At 40.8% G+C, this 18,915-nt stretch overlaps 1 protein-coding gene across 4 annotated transcripts in view; it reads right to left on the bottom strand.

Moving 5' to 3' along the window:
- Positions 1–525: 525 nt before the first annotated feature.
- The window catches only part of CAPSL (calcyphosine like), a 33,227-nt gene continuing 14,837 nt past the window's right edge, over positions 526–18,915 (bottom strand). The window contains exons 2-6 of one of the 4 annotated variants that reach the window (XM_030331386.1): positions 17,746–17,882; positions 14,305–14,482; positions 13,802–14,011; positions 8,396–8,431; positions 526–1,104 (exon numbers count right to left, since the gene is read on the bottom strand). In XM_030331386.1, the coding sequence (XP_030187246.1) occupies positions 1,003–1,104; positions 8,396–8,431; positions 13,802–14,011; positions 14,305–14,482; positions 17,746–17,882 (663 nt within the window). In that variant the 3' untranslated portion in view covers positions 526–1,002. Of the gene's footprint in view, positions 1,105–1,400; positions 3,933–8,327; positions 8,432–13,801; positions 14,012–14,304; positions 14,483–17,745; positions 17,883–18,915 lie in introns of those variants that run through there. The other 3 variants (XM_030331399.1, XM_030331407.2, XM_030331416.1) reach the window with 3 other exon arrangements.

Genomic DNA, 18,915 nt, shown 5'->3' with positions numbered 1-18,915 from the left:
AAAATTTTTTTTTTAAGTTTGAGAAGCACAGCATCAGCCTTTCCTCTCCTCTCCCACTTCATTTCTTCATCTTTTCAAGGTGAAGAGCCTGTGGTTATATGAGTAATCAATTCCCAGCCACTTTTGTTTCCCGAGAAGCAGATATTAGAGGAAGAGAAATGGGTCCGGAAACCTGGTATCACCTGCCTTGTGAAGGAGCCTAAATGTAGGTTCCAAAGATGAATTCCCAAAACATTTTCAAAGTCCTCCTCATCAATTTACCTTAAAGCTCCAGAAAGTATCCAAGGCTTCTTATAAGCCCATCGATTTCCCTGTGCACTGCTTTTCATCCTAATAGGCCAACCCAGGAAGTGATCCCACTCCATGAAAACCCAGCCTTCAACTAAGAGGGCCAACTGAGCTCACCCTCCTTTTGTCCCCAGAATCACTTATGTCCCCGTTCATTCATGTGTGGGAATTTGCTGACTTTAAATCCCTGGATCAAAATATGAAAATAGGGGGGTAAAAAAAGCCACTAAATTTCAGAATAAAATAAATTTTATTTGCATTCACCAAGAGACACATTAAAATAAGTAAGCTCAGGATATTTTACACAGTCAGATGTTCCTCCAATCCTTTTATCATCACCTCCTGCTAAAGACTCCAAAGACAACAAATAAGTGAAAGTTGGGGAACCACCTACATGTACACCTATAAGAGAAACAACTATAACAAGAAATACATGATTTCACCTAAGAACCACTTTCCAGCCTCACTCCATGGCTTCCTTTCTTCCTTCTGTTCTTCCTTTCTTTCTGATTTAAATATATATCCTAGGCATTTAAGAATATGGATATGTTCCAGGCAATTAAGTAAGATGACTGAAGATCTATTGCTTTTCATAGGCTAGCTTTTTCAGAAACTTCAGTTTATATCTTATCAAAAATCTATAGCAATGGACTTCTTTCAAAGTCATTCCACTCTCTGAGAGTCCATGATTTCCAAAAGAATTAATAGACAGTGTCATAATCTCCAGGATTTTGTCATCATTAAAATGAAATAGGCGTCGGTGTCAATAGAAGCACTAACACCAGCGTAATAGTTCAAAAATTCTTCTTTTGAAACCTGGTTGGGGGTGGGGGATAAAGCAAGGGGAAAAGAAGGAAATGGTGTCAAAACACGTGAGTCTTAGTAGAGCATTTTACATTCTCCCTGAAATGTTTTCTATTGAGTCTGAATTGCCATTGGCAATCAAGAAACTCAGGTAATTGGGGATCAGGGTACCTGGTTTTCCTTTCCCCTCTAAGGTGAGGCATTTGCAAGATTTGCCAGCCCACTGGCCATCTTTTTTTTTTTTTTGCATTAAGATAAAAAATGTTTAGAACTGTGCTATCCAGTAGCCACTAGTCACATATGGCTTTTTAAATTTAAACTAGTTAAAATTAAACATAATGAAAAATTGAATTCCTTGGTTGAACTAGCCACATTTAAACTGCTCAGTAGCCATATGTGGCTAGTGGCTGACATCTTGGAGAGCACAGATGTAGAATATTTCCATCATCACAGAAGTTTCTATGAGAAAGCACTACTTTAGAGCATCCTTTGTATGATTGCACCTGTGATTATTATTAGTACATTAGGATAGAGAAATTTACAGCATAAATGCACAGATAAAAAGCTCTTTAGGGAAAGTTTAGACTGATCACATAAGTAAGGATAGAACTAGAGAGTGGGGGCAACTTTCCAGGATCCTTGGTCACCCAGGAATCCATGATGCCTGGTGTTCAATAGCAGAGGGCAAGGAACTAGCCATATAAGAAGTGCTAGAAGGCCAATTTCTCAATTTGGTCAGGATACATGTTAGCATTTCATAGTTGGCCCTGTGCCTCCTACAATGGGAAACAAGAAAGTAAAAGAGCAGGAATCAGCCCCTAGGTTCCATTTCTCTCTCATCCCTCTTAACCACCCCCATTCCTCAATACCAATGCATAGAGTAATTCTATTGCCCACAGTCCTAGGGGCACCACTCAGAGGCTGAGCATTGTGGGAACTTGCTTGGCCCACTAGACAGAAGTAGTCCAAGCCTGCAAGAAAATGAATGTTAACATAAAATTTTCAAACTCTCATTCTTGGCTGTCAAAATAATGTGGTTTTTTTTTGGGGGGGGGATTACATTTTGTTCTTTTAAAAACATGAGCAAGTACAGTTTGAACAGGGCCTCATCATTTTCAAAGAATAAATTCCATAACCTGAAACTGAAATATCACACACATAACATTTTTAAATGATCCAAAAGCACCATCTAGGAAGTAAACTTTTAAAGAAGCATGATATGTAACATGTTAGCTAATTAAGAAGAAATAGATTTTAGAAAGACCTTAAAACAGAAATAAAAACTAGATGAACTCTTTTAGTACAAGGGTCGTTAATGTTTTCCAGCCTTAAATTGAAGAAATTCTATTAAATCAGAATCATGTTAATGGCAAGGCACGGTATGATAAAATAACAATGACAAAGTTGGTATTATATATTTAAACCATATCTAATTTTGCAACTCAAAAACTTCTCAATTTCTGGTTCCTTGAAGTAATATCCTAACTATTGCTTTTATGACAAATTCTTACTTTCAATGCATATGTAGCTTACTACTATAAGCATGTATAACTTTTTAAACAAAATATTTTAAAATTTATAGCATAAATGGCATGGAAATTGTGCCTTATAAAACATTGTTTTTTCAGCTTCAATTTCTATTTAAAATACAGTCAGGATAGGATTTACATATAGGAATGCCTCAATATCTAGAAAATAGTTTGTGTTACGTACAGTTGCATAAATAAAGCTTTGCCATCAAACAATTGGCCTAGGACGGTTTTGAGATATGTGGGAACTTTTTAGGACTAGCCTACTAATGGCATTCATATGCAAATAGATCTCTCCAAATATCTATAAAACACACATGAACGTAGGTAGGCACAGCTCCTATAATCTTTATATACTGACCTGCTCATTCTCTTTAGTATAGATGAAACAAAAGTAAATTTTCATTCAAACCCTATCTAAATGAACTCAATTAGCAAAGTTAAATTAACGGTGATTTATGGTATTTACTGTGCAGCTTCAAAAATAATCTTAAATAAATGAATGCTGAATGATATTGCTAAATGAGATTTGAGGCATGACTAAGTATGCAATCTGTGGAACAGAATTTAATTTCCAGTCCCCCTTGGAAACTAGAAGAATGATCTGGGTCTCATTAAGTCAGTGCCTGACGTTTGGTAATGCCCTGCATTTCTGTTGCACTTTATCCCATCAAGGTGGAAGTGCTTTGGGGCTCCCTATAACCATGGCAAGAGCAAACTACTCTGCCATCTGTCATTTTCTCTCAATTATGGGTTCCTTTCCTGCTCTAAGGCTCTCTCCGAGCACTGATTGTCATCAGTTCTGCATGTGGCCTAAGTGTTTCTAGGAGACAAGCAACTCAAACCTTTCAAATTGAAGATCGAGATGTTCCCAGAATCAATACCAGTGTCTGAGCACCAAATTTTAAGGTTGGTAAAAAAAAAAAAAAAAAAAAAAAAAAAAAAAAAAAATAACTCAAGTCTTTCATGACAGGATTACAAGCTACATACTCAGGTCTGGCTTCAAATTTCAGGTGCTTGAGCTCTGAGTCACAGGGTCTATCTTAAATTTATTATGGGACCTAGAGCAGAATGAAACTGGAGATGAATGATAGTTACATGGGCAGCGTAATGGGTATGACCCTGTGCATATCTTGGGTATCTGCCACTTGACCCCATGTTGGGAGTGAGAGTGGGAACAGGAAACCCACGGCGCTCACAGGAACTTTGGTGAAACAGAAATTCCATCACCCGTGTTCAATGGCTGTTAGGATTTGTGTAACACTCCAGAGAAACCATAAATAAATTCCACTTATGAAGAGGAAGAAGAATCTAGGACAAAAGAAAATAGACTATTACATTAGGAGATTTTTCTTTCCCTGATACAATATACCTTTCTGGTAGTTACCAGGTCCATTATCAAAACCTCAGCTAATGGTTGGTGGCTCATAGTTTCAGTGTCTTGCACTCCTAACGAGCACCTTCCACTCTATTCTGCTGAGGGAAGATACTGGCTTTGGTGAAGCAGGTGTGAAAATAAAACAAGAAGGTCATGCTATTCTCAGAGAGGAAGAGCTGCTTCACCACAACCTCTCACCGCACCAACTGAGGTGGCAAAAGAACTCTTCTCACACAGCAGTGTTCTCAGAACCCCCATCAATCATTTGTTTATGTTTCTTCCAACAGATTTCACCCGTCATCTGTTTTACAAGACATAATTTTAGGGGATTCATTTAGTGAGCTTTTTTATGAGAAGAAAAGAACTGGCTATCTCCATCAAGGTTATATAGTTTCCACATCAGCGACCTGGAAGAGTAGGATCATGCTTAGAGACATTGGCTTTCAAAAGGATCAATTATATGAAGATAACATTATATGACAACCTATCAGATCCTTGGCTCCTTTGTTTTTCCTTGAATCATAAGCATTTCTGAAATGTAAAACTTTGCTGCTTCTTTCAACAAGCTCTTGATTTAAAAGAACAGCCTATAATTTCCAAGAAAGCCATTCTATGGACTGAACTGAGAAATTGGAACTGCCATGATTCTCTATGGCCCAGAGAGTTGTGCATAAATCCAAAAGGGTATAGCGCTCAGAGGTGTTAGTAGAATTTCATGAAAGGGGAGCAGAAGGGCACCCACACACCAGCCAAAAATGCATTTGGTTAATTTCATCTCTCCACTTGATTAAACATCAGCAGAACAAATTCCATCTGTTGGGTGCCTAAAGAGGCTTGAATCATTACCTGCTTGTACTCTTGTGGCTCAGTGAGGCAATCCACACTGGCCAAGAGAAGTGAAAGGCAGACACAATGGTCTGCTTCCAAGAACAGAAGAGTATTTTCCTGACATTGTCTTGATAGATTGTCTACATTCACCAAATTTACTACATGCTCTGCAACACACTGCCATATAAAGGGCTGCAACTGTCTTGGCTTCAGTGCCTATGTTTCCTCTCTGATATCTTAGCTCTGGGCTATTAGTTTGGTTTGAAAGCCAGTGGTTTTATTTACATTCATTCTAGCTCCTTCCTCTATCCCCACAGCCTAGAACAGAACAGGGCACATAGCAGTGACTCAATACATATTTACCAGTGGGATGTATTCAATCTAACACTGTGATGTGACAAAGCCAATCGACAGCCTACTTGAGGGGGGCCCAGCTCTGCCTTAGAAAGCTGCTACTAGGGTATGAAGTGTTACTCCATGCTGCCACCAAACCACCAAGAGCCATACATCAGCCTCCAGGGTGCCATTTGGGTCTGGGAAGAAAAATTCTATCAAGGTTTGAATGTCTATGAATGTCAGAAAATTAGCCGTGCAGAATGACAGGAGGAATTCTTCCCTAGACTACGACACCAACGTTTCTTGAATTACTCACCTGTGCTTCTGAAGGGAACTCAGGCAGGATGTGAACCAGCCCTTGAAGAGAGGGTGAGTTAGGGTCACCCCTCCCTTCCTCCCTAGGGTTGTCTTTAGGGGGAGCTAGAACCCAGATACAGTACTGATATTGGCGGCTTATTCTGAGCAATCACGATTCTCAGAATATTCACATACACTGTTTCTGTTTCAGGAGAAGCTACTAAATTCACCCTCTTATCTTTGGCTTGTATGTTTACTTGCTCTCTGGGGTTCAGACCCAACAGGTAAGGTGCTCCTACGAGTTATTTTGGAGATTTTTTTATTGTGTTTTATCTTCTGACCTCGGTACTTACTTTTTAATTTGCAAATGGAGTAAAATTTAAATTGTGAAAGTCAAATAAACAAAAACTACATCCAGAAAAGTATTAGCAAATGATTTTTCTTAAAAGACTCTTCTCTGTTCCTCCCACTGCTACCAGAAGGAATAGAGTTAAATAATGAGTTAAATTTATAATACAGTTAAATTTATAATAATCGAGTTAAATTTCTGACTAGGCCAGAAATCACAGAGAAGGCTCAAAATAGGAGTGGAGTGATCCTTGGTGATCAACTTGCTAGATCTTGTTTACAGGGGTGGAGGGAGGAGGGGGGTAGGGGAGAGGCCCTTGGGGGAATCCTCACTTTTGGGCCCACAACCTGACCTGCTAGAAGAGAGATAACTGAATGTGACCAAACAGACTGTGAGGCACGTGTTATCTAAAATCTGAGAGCATGGCCTGTGCCCCATTTAGACAGGAAGTAAAAATATGACTGGGGGAGACGAAGCTGATAGCTATGGCCTAGTCCTTGTTCAGAATCACATGCTAACTCTATGTCCCCAGTTAAGCAGAGGTATGAGTCATTCCTAGAATCAAAGACACAGATCTATCTAGAGCAGTAGGCTTGAAACTGCCCATGGCCAGGAAACAAGGAACCTCTCCTTAGCCACGACTGGCAAAGTACAGGTTACAGAAAACATGGATATTTTTCTGATACAGCCCATCACAATTTCTACTGGATTTCTACCTCATTTCTACATATTTCTTCATAATACTTGGCATCTTTCAGCCTTCCAATCTTTATATAAGCCTAGATAGTAAATCCAGTGGAAAACCAAACTTGTGTAATTAATTTCTGAAAAACTAGCTTCCCGAAATTTGGGGGTGCTCCCATCCTCAAGAAAAAGGTCACTTTTCCAGTCTGTCATCAGAGTCTGTGGGAGTTTAGCTTCTTGACAACAAGCAAACTGCCATGATTCTCATCTGGAAACACCTGCTCTAAACACAAATTTTAAATCAAAGTATATCTTGATCTAGACTTCCAAGTCTGTGAGATAAAAGTAAACAAGTGAATTAGTACAAAATATGGCAAGTGTGCTTGACCCTAATTCTAGAGCCACTTAAATACATGGGATCTTAACTATTATCCCAATGCATGCCCCCAAGCCAGGGGATGAGTACAGCCAGGGACAGAGGAGACAAAAAAGGATGGCCCTGATAACAAGGCAGGTGGTTATTACCTCCAGCATCACAGCCAAAGGGCTGATCACTGTGTTTTTATCTCTGACCCCAGACACAGAACACATAGAAGGAGAGTGATCGTTTCAACATCTATTTTCTAACAGCTGAAGCTGCCTTTGCTTTGAAGTCTTTCATGGGGAGATTCTTGCACATTGATGATATAAAGCCAAAGCTTAGAGCTGGAAGGAGAATACTTTGGGCCATAAAGTGTCAAGATGGAACACACTCTTTGGAGTAGGCCTGTGACCCTTGTCTATGTCATACCCCACCCTCTTGTGATGGTGGGAATGTCAACATCATTGGCCCATGGCAGGGAGAGGGGATGAACATTCCACCGGACAAAGGTTTGATGATACAATCTGCTCACTCACTAAACAAGAGGTCCCCCATAAAATCTGAGAGCACAGCCCAGCCTCAAATTTTAACCACAGGGATGGTCCTAGCTCTACTGCTCAAGGAAATGGCCTCCCATCTCACAGAAGCTTTAGATGACCCAAAAATGTCATTCTAATCTATTCACCACACCAAGGCTTCCCTAAACCACGGGCAGAGAAACTCAAGATTCAGGTATAAAAATTGAGGCTAATGTGTGTTCTCTTCTGGTACCCAATTTGTAACTGAAGCTCTTAAAGTCAGGGGGGTGCCTGGGTGGCTCAGTCAGTTAGACATCTGACTCTTGGTTTCAGCTCAGGTCATGATCTCACAGTTCATGAGTTTGAGCCCCTCATCTGTCTCCTCTGCGATGATAGCATGGAGTCTGCTTGGGATTGTCTCTCTCTCCCTGTCTCTCTCTGCCCCTCCCCCATTCATGTGTGCTTGTGAGCTCTCTCTCTCTCCCTCTCTCTGTCTCTCTCTTGCCAAATAAATAAATAAACTTAAAGAAAATTTACAGTCAGTCATAAAAACAGATGAATTCTCACACCTAGAAATAGACCATCTAAAAGGATGTGGAGAAAGACTGTGGGTGTGTGGGTGGGAATTACAATTAAAATACTCAAACTTTTATTAATGGCCAAGGAAGGCACCTAATGTTTATTAGACACATGTATGTATCCTAGAGCCTGGCTCTAAGAGCTTTCCGAATCTTATTTTAATTAATTCCTATATTAGAGCTAAGGAAACAGTTTCAGAGAAGTTAAGTCACAGTTAACTACATAGTGTCATGCCTGCCCTAGAAAATACAGTGTGTGTTGACAGGGAAGAATCACTGGGATGAACATGAAATCAAATGTGATCCTGGTTTGGGGCTGATGTTTAATCATTTGGAGCCATGTGGCTGCACCCAATGCCCTGGTCCCCAGATCCTACATTTAGAGCTTCCAGGCAGTTCTCATCATGATGATGAAATACACATCAGTGTCAATGGATGCGCTCACCCCTGCATAGTAGTTCATAAACTCCTCGGGGGTCACCTGCAGTGGAAAAGTCAGAAACAAAAACATAACTTTGCTTCCCACCACTTCAATGGAAGCATATTTCTAGTACCTGTAAATGGGAGGGGAACTTTGGTCAAGGAAGCTTTTTAATGACACAGATCAAGAATAGATCTCAGACAAGAGCAGAGTCAAGCTGAGGATGGCCTTGATGGGTGGCAGAGGGGAAGATGAATAGAAAATCTTGAAAATTTCCACACCAACCTAAATGGAAAGTGAAACATAGGTTCTCGCCTCTCTTTAAGAGCAGGAACCCATCTGTTCGGATCAGTGAGACTGAAATTCAGAGCAAGAAACAAGTTTCTTTAGCTGTAGTTAGTACAGGCTTTCTGTGACACGTCAGAAACAACACGGCATGCCCTGGGGTCGAGGCAAGTAATGTGTTACCTTTTAGAAAGTGGAATTCTTTCCTGTGGATAAAGAAATAGATTTATAGTTAAATCCTCCTTAACTTCATGCTTTTTTAAGATAGAAATTACTCATTCAAGGCACAAAGTGAGTGAAAAAAGACGCCCCTCCTCCATGCCCCCTCACCCTAGCCTGGGTTCTCTCCATCCTGTTCTTAGAACTGTCTCTTTGGTATAGCAACCAATGTGTTTTTCCAGGCTAGATTTTGTTATCACTTTACTGCTAGAAAGAAGAAACAGGTATCGATCTTATTTTTTAATAGCTGTCAGTGATATGTACACTGCAATTCAACCATAGTAGCTGATGGGATTAGTTGACTCAGAGAAGGAATTGTCTTCCTGTTGGAAGGATCTCTGTGAGCAATCAGTGTAACCCAAAGTACAGCCCTGCTTCCATGGGAGGACACAGACACAACAACAATGGCTGGGAAATTTGTTGTTCTCTAGTTAGCCCTCAATTAAAAAATTTTTTAACGTTTATTTATTTTTGAGAGAGAGAGCGCGCGCGTGCGAGCACAAGAGGGGGAGGGGCAGAGAGAGAGGGAGACACAGAATGCAAAGCAGGCTCCAGGCTCTGAGTTGTCAGCACAGAGCCCCATGAGGGGCTCAAACTCACAAGCCTTGAGATCATGACCTGAGCCAAAGTCGGCCCCTTAACCAACTGAGCCACTAAGGCACCCCTAGTCAGCCCTCAATTTTAAATGTCATGAAAGATTAAAAACATCAAAAAGTGAAATCCATAAATAATTCAAAACCCCCCTTCCAGAGTGCCTACTTATGTCTTCTAATAATCATATGAGCTGATCGACCCACTTGCCTTTTTTACTGTAATCATAAGTGAACAGAGAAAAAAAAAGTCAGGGGACGAAATTTCTCTCCCTGTACTTACCCCCCCCCCCCCACCACCCACAAAACAGTAAAAAGCAGAAGGAAGAAAGTCGTTGGACTGAACTAATAGTTGAGCTGGGCTTTTCGATGGTCTGGAAGTAGAAATAAATATGTGCATAGCTTTTGTTAAAATTAGAATACCATTAATGTTCTCCTTTCTTCAATTTCTTTACGTATGTCCTCCTTTGCATTTCCCAGTTATCCAGCATTAAACCTTCCAGAAGTCAGATTACATAAAACCAGACATCAGAGCTAATATAATTGATCATTTCAGAAAAGGCCATCAATTATTCTTAGTGAAGTGTTTGCTTGTTTCCTGAGACTCAATTTATACTCAAAATAGCCTGAATGACAAATCCTATAATTTCCCCAAGTTTTCCCTCATTGTAGTAAATTAATTTTCAGTCATAATAACTACTCCTACTTAATTATTTTGTTTGACATTAGTAAAAAGGGATAGAATGGACACCTCTGCTTTTGATCAGCCTCTTGACTATGCTACTGTGAATTGACAGAATATTCGTTCTATAATGGAGAAGGTCCTGAATGGGAGCATTGGAAATATTTGAGTCATGGTACAGAACACAGTACCTTTTTCTCTGTTTCAGACTGATTAGAAAAATCATAAAATAAATTTAAGTTATTTATATACACTCAGTAATGTATTTAAAATATTTTTAATTATTAAAAAATTTCTATATGAGAGAAGACTGTAAGACCCATATTTACTCAAAAGCTAATCTACTTCTGACATCTAAAAAATATATTTGTAATTATAAAATAACATATATAAATGAAAACTTCCAAACGTAGATATTAAAAAAAGGAAGAAGTGGAGCACCCCGGTGGCACAGTGGGTTAAGAGTCTCACTCTTGATTTTGACTCAGGTCATGATCTCACAGTTGGTGAGTTTGAGCCCCGTGTTGGGCTCTGCACTGCCAGTGCTTGGAATTCTCTGTCTTCTTCTCTCTCTGCCCCTCCCCTGCTCACACGCTCTCTCTTTCTCTCTCTGTCAAAGTAAATAAACATTTAAAAAAATTAAAAAATAAAAATAAAAAAGTAAGAAATGAAAATCTCACCCAACTAGGGTGGGTTTTAGGGATAGAATTAGAGTGAGGAAGGTTCACTTCATACATGATTTGGTTGCTTTCATACCTCTATCCACATGGCTTCTGGTGCACAGAGGGCTCTGAGGATGGGGTGTGAGGATTATTAACACAGGATCCATTACATCAAAATCCATGACTGCTACAAACTCAGGAGTTTTTATGACTACCTGAGAACTTAGCCCAAACTATTAAAAGTTCACAAATTTCAGCATCATAATGATATGCTAAATTTATTGGCTTATTCTAAATTCTGTCTTATTTGGATATCCGCTACATTTTTTTTTAATTTTTTTTTTCAACGTTTATTTATTTTTGGGACAGAGAGAGACAGAGCATGAATGGGCGAGGGGCAGAGAGAGAGGGAGACACAGAATCGGAAACAGGCTCCAGGTTCTGAGCCGCCACCACAGAGCCCGACGCGGGGCTCGAACTCACGGACCGCGAGATCGTGACCTGGCTGAAGTCGGACGCTTAACCGACTGCGCCACCCAGGCGCCCCCTTTTTTTTTTTTTTTAATTTTTTTTTTCAACGTTTATTTATTTTTGGGACAGAGAGAGACAGAGCATGAATGGGCGAGGGGAAATATCCGCTACATTTTTTAGCCATATATGAGTGCACTGGCTTCAAGCATAGCTAGCTATGCTTCACCATAAGAAATCTTAATGTATAAAACAACTCAATTTGGAAAAGCTCACTTAAGGACTAATTCTTCTCTTTATAAAAGAATTTATCGTGGAGTTTGTTTACATCAATAGTTCTTTGTGTGTTTAAAATATGATTCAGGGGCGCCTGGGTGGCGCAGTCGGTTAAGCGTCCGACTTCAGCCAGGTCACGATCTCGCGGTCCGTGAGTTCGAGCCCCGCGTCGGGCTCTGGGCTGATGGCTCAGAGCCTGGAGCCTGTTTCTGATTCTGTGTCTCCCTCTCTCTCTGCCCCTCCCTCGTTCATGCTCTGTCTCTCTCTGTCCCAAAAATAAATAAACGTTGAAAAAAAAAAATTTAAAATAAAAAAAAAAAAAAAATAAAAAAAAAAAAATAAATAAAATATGATTCAATGAACAAAGGTTTGAATTCCACATCACTTTCCAAAAATATTTTCATTATGTATTTTAAGACGCTTAGTACTATACCCAGTAGATAAGTAGTCAATAAATGATCCAGCTCCATAATTATGCCAAATGAGGTTCATGTGCATATTATATGTAGTAATTAAAAACTACTTCTGAATCTTTTAGAGACAATGATCTCAAATATGAATGTGAATAAGAGCCATCTGGGGTACTTACTAAAACTGTAAATCCTTGATCCCCACCCAAAAATAATCAGATTCTGTAGTTCTGCAGTACAGCCAGTAATGTACGTTATTAATACGTAGCCTGGATGATGATCATGCACAGTCAGCTGGATATTAACACAGTGTCTGTGATAGTCAGGTGATAGCAAATGCTGTAACTACTAAAAACCCCAATGACCTTTATGAGTATTTGAGAACTTAAGATGGCTTGTTAAAATAAATGTCAAAAGGGACAGAAGTGGGAACTTTAAATCAGCTGAATCATAACAACTGGCTACTTTGACTTGGGGTAGAGAAAAGAGCAGCTGAGGTTTCCCCTGGCAACGAGGAGAAGGAACCACCTGCAGAGAGGAGGCAAGTACACCCTGGGATCTCATGTAGAGGCGGGCTAATTTGGGGAAATGGCAGTTGACTATTTTTCCACTGCCATTTCAGAGATCAAAGACCAGCAATGTTGGAAGAAAACATATGGTTTGGTTCTGTTACTTCTGTCCCTAAGCATTAGGCTCCCTTGAGAATCTAGCCCCCCCCCCCGCCCTTTTTTTAATCCACCTCTCTAATCCTTCAACTAAAATGAAGGGTATTTCTCTGTCCCCAACAGGAAAATGTCAGTAGGAAGGAAAGAAAGGTTGCCTTACTACTCCCCTAACCTCTTGCTAATTAGACTCACCATGAAGTTTTATGGAAAAAGTTGGGAGAAACTCCCTTAAGAAGAGGAAGCCTTGCTTCCTATTCCTATCATTAATATCTTTTCTTCCTGCCCAGTGCCCCACTACTCCTTCCTGTGTGACACAGCGGTTCCGAGTAACCCTCCCCAGGCATCTGCTGGTGCTGACTGTGGACCAAGTAGAACACTCCCTTCCCCATCATCAGGGCCTTTAGGACACCTAAGACCAGAACTGGTTCTGAGTTCAAAAGCCCACTTAAGCCTGTTGATAAAAGACAGATGACATTGTCATCTCAGCCTGGGGAGACAACATCACAGTTGCAGAGATGTAATTCCTTACCCTACCAAGCTATATGTTCATAACTTGAAGATACCATTAATGGAAATCAGGTGTTTTTAAGTTCACTATAGTTTAGAAATGCAAGTTAATCTCAAGCCTACTCAAGACAAAATCAAAGTAAATTCTGTTATCTGGCATTCCCTTTACTGAAAGCTTCCCTTAAATGGCATTTCCACACAGCAAAGTGTGATAACAAATGATACTGTAAGGATGAGTGCGAAAAACACTTCAATATCTTGAAATACCTTGTGAATCATGTTCCAAAAAAATTAAATCATGGTTTCATTTTGAAGTTAAATAGGCTTTACCCTAGTTGAGTTAGTTGGAATATGGCTGGCTAAGTATGGTAAACATAAGTAACCGTGCAATGGAGTGTTAAATCAAAATATTGTGTTCTTCAGATGATGGGTATTTAGCTATATGTGGACCTCTCACCAATATATATATCACATATATATCATATATCACACACACATATATCATCACTTTAGTTGCCAACTGTCTAAATAGTCTCTAAGGAGATATTTTACTCCTATTTATAATGAATATGCTATAAGTACTTTTTAAGGCTTTGGACCTATTTCCTAATTTCAATGACAAATTCAACAGAAGAAACTTCACTTAGGTTAAGCTCTTTTCCTTACCAATCCATCTTTGTCATAGGGTGAATCAAAGTTATCCAGAAACTTCCTGAATACTTGTTCTTCGGTCCATTCTCCATTTTGGTACTTAGGATGGTGCTTCGCATTATACACTTCACGAAGATCTTCAATCGTTATAACTCCATCTCCGGTCTTGTCTAACTTCCTAAAAGCTTGCATAATTACCTCTTTCCTGGCTCTAGACATCGGAGGCTAGATAAATAGAAAAAAAAAAAAACACACAAACACAGACAACACAAGCAAATGAGCTTTTTTTTAATAAGATATATGATGAAATATCTGATTTCTCTCAGTGGTATGAAATTGTGTGCTGTTAAATGACATGCATTATGGTTACTCCAAAAAGTCCCTAAACTTGTTATCAATCTCCTTCCCATCTCCTCCACAGCACAGTAACAACTTCTGAAAACAAAACCTCAAAATAACCAACCCAAACCACGTGAAAGCCAAACTCAGAAGATACACTGATTCATGAGGCCACTTACTCTTAATGTGAGAAGAAATTCATTGAAGTCTATTGTTCCATTTCCATCTTTATCAAACCTCCGGAAGAGCTCTTCTGCCTCTTCCTTTTCCATGACCACAGCATAATCATTTAGTCCTTTCAAAAATTCTTTGAAATCAAGGGTCCGGTTGTTATTGTCATCCATAATTCGAAACACTCTGAAGAAAATGCACACACACATACACACACACACACACAGGAAAGAAAAGAGCATAGAATAAGATGTAAGCACAAAGATTTAAAAATAAACCACTCTCAACGTTACTCAAAGTAAAATACAGAAGCCCTAGATTCTTGTCTGTACTCTCCTTCCAAAATTGGAGAGCCTCTTCCCAGAATCTCATAAAAGGAAAACCTTAAAAGAAAATGTACTATGTGATTCTAATTCTATGACATTCTGCAAAAGGCAAAACTATACATACAATAAAAAGAAAAAGGAAGGAAGGAAGAGAATAGGTGGAGCAATAGGGAATTTTTAGGACAGTGAAACTATTCTCTATGATGGTGGATACATGATATACTTGCTAAAGCCCATAGAACTGTAGACTACAAAGAATAAAATTTAATGTATACAAATTTTAAAATAACTATTTAGGAGGTTAGGGGATCCCAGGAAGGAATGCACAGTGACAAGAGAACTCAACTGTATTACAAAAGTTTGAAACAACCTCACTGAAAGGGGGTGGGGGGGAGCTGTGGAGTATGAAGGTGCTGACTTAAGTAGTTGTGGAGATGGGAGTCTGTAGGACTAAAGGCAAAAGGAACTGCACATAAGCACTGGACTCTAGTTGATAATAATATTTCCCATGGAGATTTGAGTTAACAATTCTCAAAGTTTTTTTTTTGTTTTTTTTTTTTATTTATTTTTGGGACAGAGAGAGACAGAGCATGAACGGGGGAGGGGCAGAGAGAGAGGGAGACACAGAATCGAAACAGGCTCCAGGCTCCGAGCCATCCGCCCAGAGCCCGTCGCGGGGCTCGAACTCACGGACCGCGAGATCGTGACCTGGCCGAAGTCGGACGCTTAACCGACTGCGCCACCCAGGCGCCCCTAACAATTCTGACATTGCTATAAGGTATACTGGAACTGAACAATTAAGTAAATAGATGGCAGATGGTGGGAGCCAGATTTATCACTGTTGAAATGGGAATTTATAGATAAGCCAGGGGAGGAGGCTAAATGGTCGGATGCATGTGGTAATGGGCTAGAGTTGGAGACATTAGTATGAACTCATGCTTAGCTTAATATAAACACAGATGATTACATATAAAAATATCTATAGATTGTACATATATTTACACATATACTTTCTTCTTCTGTCAGCTAAGAGAACCTAGAAGTAACACCCCAGTAACAACAAGCACATCTAGAGCCTAGATCTTGATTTCTAATGCAATTATCCAATAAAAAGAATCGGGCTTCTTGGAGAAATGTCTGATTCTAGGACTGGGACACGAAATACTCAAGATGAACTTGGAGTATCTTGTACAGAAAGTAAGGAAGCACTCAAAACAAACAAACAAAGAAAAAAACTTAACAATGTTGGGGATATGTCAAAGGGACATAGGAGCCAACTGAAAGAGCTTCTAAAGCTCAATTTTCTAGAGTTTGAGCAATAAAATAGTGTTAAATTGTAACACAAAGTATAAAATAAATATCCATGAGTCCATATGGGTTTAAATAAATGATTAAATAAATAAATAAATATTATTTAGAAAAGACAAATTTCCCTTGAGTAGAATTCCAAATAAATTATGCACATACGCTCTGTCCTCAAGGAGGGAAGCATACTCCCCACTTCCTAAGTGTGGCTTTGCATGGAGACTTCCTTCCTTCCAGTCCAGTATGGAATGGGGTTGGGGAGGAATGGTAAGTTTACATGGGAAAAGCCAGACAAACACTACCTCAGCCAGGTGATCAAGGTAAATACCAATACCGATAAATCACGTTGACAGTATGTATCCTTGACATCATGTGACAAAAATGGCACTTTACTTTTGTGGTCCCATAAAGAGGAAAACTAGGGAGCACCTTCCACCTGAGTTGAGGAGAGATTGAGGGAAGGGAAAAACTAGTAAAGGGGCCAAGGCAGAGCACACAGTGGAGCAAAAGGCCAAGGATGAGCCAATAGACTGGCTCACAGTGGAAGGGCTAGGAGGGGTTGGGGGGTGGGTAGGCAGCAAGAGGGACTCAACTGAGTGGGCCAGTGAGTGGGACAGAGGGCAGTGTTCCTGAGGGGTTTGCACCACGGACAATGACATGGCTCCAGGATGAAAGACGTGGAGGTTGTAGGTTGGGGTGATACAGTATTGAAGAGAAATGGGCTAGTCTTCTCACTGGACTGTGACTGCCTGGCCACCAGGGTCCACATACCCATAGCCTGGGCTTCTGACAGAGCCAGGCTTAGTCTGAGAATTTGAGACTATTAAAAGTGATGTCCCCAATGCTCAGTAAGTTCCTCGCTGTAAGTGAAGCTGTCTATAACCTCCACATGTGAGGTCGGATGCCCCTGCTGCGGTGCCCTGTATTTCTCTAACCTACAACATCACCACGGAGATTCTGGTTTTTGTGACAGTCCATTTCCTTAGTCTAAGTCCTGCCTGGGGCCTGGAGAAGCCTTGTTCACCCACAAACATACAAACACCTGGCCCATGCAGGCAGGCATTCCATGCAGTCTGTTAAAAAGAGATCCTGGGGGTGCCTGGGTGGCGCAGTCGGTTAAGCGTCCGACTTCAGCCAGGTCACGATCTCGCGGTCCGTGAGTTCGAGCCCCGCATCGGGCTCTGGGCTGATGATGGCCTGGAGCCTGCTTCCGATTCTGTGTCTCCCTCTCTCTTTGCCCCTCCCCCGTTCATGCTCTGTCTCTCTCTGTCCCAAAAATAAATAAACGTTGAAAAAAAAAATTAAAAAAAAAAAAAAGAGATCCTGCCAGTTGGAGGCTTACAATCTCTTTTTCCTTGGGTTTCCTGGTCCTGAGGACTTCTCACACTCTCAGAGGGCCAGAGGACAGGTCCTATGGAGTTGGGAGAAGCCCACCGGCAGTGAATATCCCACAGGCAATTCCAGTCAGCAAGACGTGACTGCCTGAAAGCAACTTCCTCCCTCTTCCAAGCTCGCTTCCATTGTCAGTTTCTAGCAGAGTCCCTCTCCGCATCCTGCTAGGTGTCGCTGGGACCTGGGCACGCCTCTCTCTTCACTTCAAGTTGTCCCAGGGGCTGTGCTCTCATCTCAGACACAGCCTTGCTGAATCTGGGACTAAGAACCAAAAACGGTCACAAGATGCTTCAGAGATCAAGTCTTCCAAACTACATTTTACAAATAGGGAACTGAGACCCTAGGAGAATAAGACTCGGTCAAGGTCACACAGCCAGTATTAGCCTCACCTGGCAGTGTCCTTCCTCCCCATGGCCGGGACCCTACCTGCCAAGACCTTTGATGCCTGCGGAGCCCCTGGCCAGGCACTGCAGTCGGAGTCTTTCAATGGGATCGGTGGCCGTGGTGAGCTTCCTCTTGGACTGGATCGCCATCTCTCGGTCATGACGTGCCGTGCCCGCCATCTGACAGAAGAGTTCACAGCACATTAGCAGAGCTCGGCCTCTCACCTGCTTCTGGCCTACGGGGTGACAGCAGCCTCTCCAAGGAACAGCCTCGAACCTCTCAGAATTCCCAACTTTCATTTAGACCAACTATGTGCTCAGCATATTTCTTACTTACTTGTTTAGTCCAGAGAACATCTGATTTCTCCAGCCTGGACAACAGTTACAAATAAACAGCTTTTCCTAGATACACTTTCATATAGTTGAAACCCTCCTCCTGCCATAAAATAAAAAGTCTCACTTCCCTTTACTCTCCTTTTTGAGTCAACCCTATATGCTTTATTCTTTTATTTAGCATTCTACATGTTCCCCTTTGACTCCACATTTAATATTCTCGTCTTTGGTCTAAATATTAACTATTATTGTTTCTGTCTTGACTGAGATTCTCAACACTGAATGATCCCTGCCAGGAACCAGCATGTTTTGATTAACAGACTAGTGTCCATTAACACCTAGATTCTGAGGACAGAAAAGGGTAAATAGACACTAACTGTCTCCTGACAAATAGACATAATATTTATTTTTCTGCAGTTTGGCTTTTGTGATTTAAATATTCAGGAAGAGAAGAATGCGTGCAGTGAAGCATCCTCTCCTGAGAGGTCCCTGGCCACATACAAACTCCTGCAGTGGGGCTGGAGTTTTCAAAACCTGCACAAGAGTGGAAAGCATACTGGCCTGGGAGCCTGGAGACGCGGCCCCAGGGATGTCTGAGCAAATCTCAGGGTCTCTGGTTTCTCCTCCTCTGTCAAATGGAAGGATTGGATTAAATGATCTGAAAGTTCCTCCCTATTCCAAAAACAACTAATCATCTTACGAGCTCACTGACCAATGTAAATGAGGGACTCTAGAAACTACTTTTTTTTTAATGTGAATTGTGAATGAAGGAGCAAGATGGTTGAAGGCTATGCAAACACAGCATTCAAGATGCAGAAAGATGGTGTTAGAATGGATCTGCCCTTGGCTTAAGGGCCCCCCATCCCTGGCCAAGTGCTGA

Source organism: Lynx canadensis, chromosome A1 (genome assembly GCF_007474595.2).
Source record: "Lynx canadensis isolate LIC74 chromosome A1, mLynCan4.pri.v2, whole genome shotgun sequence".
Taxonomy (NCBI): domain Eukaryota; kingdom Metazoa; phylum Chordata; class Mammalia; order Carnivora; family Felidae; genus Lynx; species Lynx canadensis.
This window is presented reverse-complemented; position numbering and strand designations above follow the sequence as displayed.